Source organism: Sinocyclocheilus anshuiensis, unplaced genomic scaffold (assembly GCF_001515605.1).
Source record: "Sinocyclocheilus anshuiensis isolate Anshui unplaced genomic scaffold, SAMN03320099.WGS_v1.1 scaffold665, whole genome shotgun sequence".
NCBI lineage: Eukaryota > Metazoa > Chordata > Actinopteri > Cypriniformes > Cyprinidae > Sinocyclocheilus > Sinocyclocheilus anshuiensis.
Genome location: NW_015537961.1, coordinates 421,122 through 427,372, shown reverse-complemented (window position 1 = coordinate 427,372; position 6,251 = coordinate 421,122). Strand labels below are relative to the sequence as shown.

Sequence of the window (6,251 nt, the reverse complement as noted above, 5' to 3'; positions counted from 1 at the left end):
TTATTATCAAACATGTCCCGCAATTTAGCAACAGTAAAGACGGCATCTTACAACAATCACCGACTAAACTGATTCTGACATTAAGTTTGGGTTTTAGGGAGGAACGAATGCGTACCGCTGTGAAGGGAAAGAATTTGCGCAAGACGAAACGCAGCTAGTTTTTAATAGCTTTACCTCATGTCTTCTTTTGTATAATCCTTAGTAACCAAAATCGAAATAAAAAAAAATAAAATTAGCTAATTTGCAAGATAATGTATATATAACAATAATAAATGTATGTGTGTTTTATTAATTTCTCCAGTACCGATAGCAGAACCGTTAACGTCAGAGCTTATCGATACTCCGGTCTTTCATAATTTAGCCCCGGGACCGATTACATACCGGGTTTCGGTACCCATCCCTATGTGGGATACAGTATCTCCAACAGTGTGATAGTATGTTATTCCATTATACACTTCCAGGTCAGTATCTTTTATTCTTGTTTTACAGTAAAAAACAAGAAACGGCACAAATTTACCTGAGATTTTGAGATCTCAGAGAATTGTTGTCTTGTTTCATTGGCACTTTCACTTATGGTTTAAATTTAATTAGGTTTATGCTTAAAACAAGTACATAAACCTGGCATTCTGGCATTATGAGGTTGTGAATGAAACTAGACACATCTCACCCAACTTACACATAACAGCAACAATATTTAAAGCAATAACAGGATTGTTCAGTCTGAAGGTGAAATTATATTTAATAAGATTTAATATTGACAGGTTAGTACACTGGCTAAAATAAAAATCTTTAATACAACAAACATTTTTTGCCACAAACTTTTTTTAAGAGATTTTCATAAAATAAAATTTAAATTAAAATTAAAAAAATTAAATACAACATACATTTGAGCCACACTTTTTTATATATTTTTTTTAATCAAAAATTTTTTTGTAAAGAGAATCTTAATAAAATAAAATAAAATGCCTAGGGAAAGAACAGAAGATTAATATGTGATTGAAATGTGGACTTACTTTAGCTGTTGCCTCTTTGACAGATAAACTCAGCGCTCGTTCTTGCTCCTGAAGTCTGGAAATAAAAGTCAATTATAAATATCAGTGATTCTGAAAATTAGATTTGAACAGTAAAGTCATAAATTGTACATTAAAAAATAATGCCAAATTTGAGGAATAATAATAATGATGCTTGACTTAGCAAACACTACTAATAAATACAAGTTAGCAAGCAATATCGAAGCAATATATACTGTGATTCAGGGTTATTATTACAACTAAATAAAAAATGATGATATTCATCCACACCAGCATCTGAAACCATTAACTCTGTGGAGCCTGAAAGCAATATAAATTCATAACCGTGCTGAAAAGTGTGTCTCATTTCCAGAAGGGCCGGGTAAAAATACAATAAAAGAGAGAGAATTGCATGGAGAATCCATGTGGACTCAGCTGCTTCTCCTCAAAACTCGCTTTAAAACTGGCCCTCAGTGCACGAGAAAATAAATCAATCTCTCAGCGGGGTTTGTTTAGCTGGGCTCAATGTTATGACCTCAATCTGCACCATACCTCCAATAAATCTACATATGCATCAAAATCAATCTGTGAGAGACCAAACACAGTCATGCAATCTAGAATTCAATATTTCTCTGCTCAGAGGCAGACCTTTCATCGCCGCTAGAGATGACCTTTGTTTTTCACAGAGCGTCTCCCTGAATCTCCTCCAAAAACTAAATCCACTGAAGAGAAGATTTAACTGAACCACGTCAGTCTCAAATGTCAACGCTAGTGAATACTGATTAGCACATCTAACATCTTTAAACGATCACCTGTCGCTTTCTGTTCAAAATTACAGCTAAGTGCTCAGAAACAACAGAGATTTTAATATTACTGTCACTTACTGATGCCATCACAAAAGTATCAGATAATATACTCAAGCTTCCACTTATAATTCATTACTAACCCTGACGGCATAATGCTGTTTATAAAACAGATCTCTGGATCTTAAACCTGACTGAATAAGCCACATCACAAGTTATTGAAAAATAGCTATACGGACACATGTGATATAATGTACAGCTAATATAAATGTACATCAATAATAATAATAATAATAATAATAATAAATATATGTAATTAGTATGCATATATTAAATATTATAATATATTTAAATAAATACCATTAAATATAAAAAGATTTCTTAATTATAAACAGAAAATAGAAATACAAATATTATTATCAAAAATAATATTAATAATAAAACTAAATCAACAGTAAATCATAAATCATCATTATTATTAATATCAATAATAATATTAATCATCATTAATAGTAATAAAATAATAATCAATCAATATTAAATATTACGGAAATAAATATTTATATTATCATTATTGTTGTTGTTATTGATGATAATAATAATCATCATCATTCTTTAATAATAATGATTATTTATTTATTTTTTAATGTTGGTGTTTTGTTATTATCAATAATGACAATAATAATAACAACAAATAATACACTTTATTTTAAGATGTCCTTGTTACATTGCAATTATACATATAAGTACTGAGTAATATTACTTAACTACATGTACTTATAATATAGGTTAGGATTTGGGTTTGGCTTAGGGTTACTTAGGGTTATGTAATTATGCATAATTAATTGTTATTATAATAGTAAGTACATGTAACGTGTAACACGGCCACCTTAAAATAAAGTGTTGCCATTTATTGTTTTAAATGAATGGTTTTGAACATAACGCTGTTACTGCTGTTTTACAGAATCAATCATCTACGAGTTATATTGATTTTAGGAGGTTAAAGGAATCATTGACATTGACTTTTTCCAAACCTGCATGATTTTATCTCTCAAACCTCTGCACTTTTTTCAGCCACGGTGCCTCAAAACGCATCATGCTCTTACTTGTGTCTTGACCATTAGCGACGTGCAGGTTTGAATGTGCACTCTAAAAAATGCTGGGTTAAATACAACCCAGTGCTGGGTAAAATAGGGACAAACCCAGCAATTGGGTTGTTTTGACCCAGCGGTTGGGTTACTACCCAGAAGGTTGGGTTAAACATTTAACCCAACCGCTGGGTCAAAACAGCCTAATTGCTGGGTTTGTCCCTATTTTACCCAGCACTGGGTTGTATTTAACCCAGCATTTTTTAGAGTGTGTGTAAATGAGATATGAGACCTCACATTTTTCCACATTTTGCTGCTCTGTTTGCCCTCACCTGACGATCTCCGCGGGTGGAGACACGCTGATCTGGGCCCGGTGTTCAGAGGTGATCATGTCCTCCAGCACTTGACCCATCAGCCGCAGCTGAGTCGAATCGCAGGCTCTCAGGACGGGCTCCTCCAGCTCCAGCTGCTCCTCCAAAGCTCTGCTCTGCTCCCGCAGCTCCTCCAGCCTCCGCTGAAGACCACACATCTCCTTCTGAAGAAGCACAACCCATATTTAACCCTTAACCTATTACTGAGCTAAAATCAACAACAGATCGCTCATATGGTCTCAAGCCAGAACGAGCAACAAGATTTCATGCTGATAGTCAAAAGCCTGTTTCTGCAAGGATAACATTATTTCTGCCATTTAAAGGGTTTAGATCCAGAACCATTAGATGAAAATCTGTATCGGTGCATGTTAAACATTCATGCAACAAAGGCTTATTGATGCTTATGTACTGTAGTCAAATATTCTACAGGTTAAACATCAAGTGACAAGCTGTCACTATTCATATTTCAGTGATGATCATATATTTCTGTTCACCTGAATCCTCTGTTTTTCCTCTAACAGCTTCTCTCGTGTTCGAGGTTGACTCTGAGAGCTGCCTGATCCCTGATCGTCACTCAATTCACCATTTTGCCTGTTTGAAAAAAATTTATTTATAATCAGCCACTGCAAAACATGACTAGAAATGTGTTATTATTGAACACCAGGGTTATCATAGTTAAATATAACTAAAACCATAAAAAACTGTTATTTATTTTCCATATTTTTTTTGGAATATTCCAAGGATTTTTGGAAATTTACCGGAAATTTTCCACCATCTTAGATCTTATTTTTAAAAAACTACATTGTGAAATATATCATTATCATTAGATAAAAATATATATAATAATAAATAATGAAATGAAATATGGAAAAAAAAATTACTAAAACTTTAAAATTAAAATTAAAACAGAATGATGCGTAAACATACTGTACGATGATAAACTCAGCACTGTGTGCTTTCCTGTTTCAACGGGTTATTATTGACTAACCAGCCCTCAAATAAATACAATATAGTGATGCATACTGTAGTACCAGAGAAGATCAAGTCAGATTTAGAAATGAGAAATAACAATTCAGTTGTGAAAAATAGATTCAATTCATATGGATATATAGGAAATACTTTGTTTAGATACGATATATGTGTAGATATGTGATAGATATGTGTGTTAGCACCAAAAAAATCAATACTTTGATTCAGTAAGGATGCATTAAAATGATCAAAAGTGACAGTAAAGACATTTGTAATGTTACAAAAGATTCTATTTCAAATTCTTTTGAACTTTCTGTTCATCAAAGAACCCTGAAAAATAAAATGCATCACTGTTTCCACAAAATGTTTCCACAAAAACATGAAGCAGCACAACTGTTTTCAACACTGATAATAATCAGAAATTTTTCTTGAGCAGCAAATCAGCATATTAGAATGATTTCTGAAGGAAGACTGGAGTAATGATGCTGAAAATTCAGCTTTACATCACAGAAATAAATTACATTTTAACAGATATTCACATAGAAAACACTTATTTGAAATAGAAATAATATTTCTGAATATTTTCGTGAGTTTTTAATGTGTTCAAACCTGCAGTGTGTGTCTGTCCTGTGGATGACGCTGTGAACGGCCGTCCTGAGACGCTGCAGAAATCCAGTGAGCTCCGGATGTCTGGACGGCAAACCAGGCTTGAGCGTGGCTCGCTCTCTCCTCAGTTCCTCTAGTTTCTTACCAAAACGCTCAGCTAAACAAACACAATTTAGACTTCAACTTTCAGCAGCCTTTCTTTAATGGCCTAAACCACAAGCCAAAGACAAATATACACCCGTTTAAGTTCAATTTAGGTCCGAGTCAATCCAAAAACATGACAAAAATACTAAATATTAAAGGGGTCCTATTATGCTTTTTCACTTTTTTAATTTTAGTCAGTGTGTAGTGTGTATGTTTGGGCATAAAAAATATCTAGAAAGTCACAAATCTCAAAGTCCACTCCAAAGGGACATATTTCGTTTTTTTTAAATCCCTTTTCCAAGAACTACAACGAACGGCTCGTTTGGACTACAGCGTTTGTTTTCCGGGCTTTGTGATATCACAAAGCAGCTCATTGGATTATCATTACAAATAATTACAATTATTTAATAACAATTCTTACAAGTATAACACGACGTAGCTGGGCGCCGCGGACAGTAGTTAAATATAACTAAAACCATAAAAAACTGTTATTTATTTTCCATATTTTTTTTGGAATATTCCAAGGATTTTTGGAAATTTACCGGAAATTTTCCACCCCTTTGCAACCCTAATAGAAATATTTAAAAATATTTTCTCAATTATAGTACTATAACATTTTCGTAAACTAAGACTATTAATAATAATTTTCAGTAATTGAAATAAAGCAGAAATAAAATTCAAGTATTAGATACAAATATTACACTTAAAAATTAGAAATGCTGCCTTGGCAACTAACTGAAATAAAATGAGCTGAAGTTGAAATACTACAATGACTAAAGCTAAAACTGAATTAAAAAAATTAATTAAAGTTATACAGAATTTTTTGTTTTTAAATACACAACAGTACATAAAAAATTACTAAAACATCACCTAAAATGAAACTGAAAACTTTGAATATCAGAACAAAAGCAAAGTTAAAAATATGAATAAATAATACTAAAATAACACTGGATCTTTGTCACTTCTAATCGGTGTCTCAATGATTATAATAAATGAATTTATTACAGCTGGTAAAAAAAGTTGTTTATAACCAGGGTTATTATTGTTAACTAAAACTAAAACCAAAACCATGAAAAAATCATTAATTAAAATAAAAATCTACATTATCTGGAATGAAACCAAAACGTTAAATCAACATTAACTGAAATAAAATACAATATAAAAATGATATATACAAAGCACTACTTGAAGCACTAAAATAACTAAAACTAAAAACTTAAACCTAATAAAAAACAGTAGACATATTTAAAAAAATATATA

At 32.0% G+C, this 6,251-nt stretch overlaps 1 protein-coding gene across 3 annotated transcripts in view; it reads right to left on the bottom strand.

Moving 5' to 3' along the window:
* Positions 1–6,251, bottom strand: part of disc1 (DISC1 scaffold protein) — a 68,888-nt gene that overhangs the window by 37,856 nt on the left and 24,781 nt on the right. For all 3 annotated transcript variants that reach the window (XM_016458659.1, XM_016458650.1, XM_016458641.1), the window contains exons 4-7: positions 4,851–5,004; positions 3,767–3,863; positions 3,234–3,436; positions 1,014–1,068 (exon numbers count right to left, since the gene is read on the bottom strand). In XM_016458659.1, coding sequence (XP_016314145.1) covers positions 1,014–1,068; positions 3,234–3,436; positions 3,767–3,863; positions 4,851–5,004 — 509 coding nt within the window. The remainder of the gene's footprint in view (positions 1–1,013; positions 1,069–3,233; positions 3,437–3,766; positions 3,864–4,850; positions 5,005–6,251) is intronic.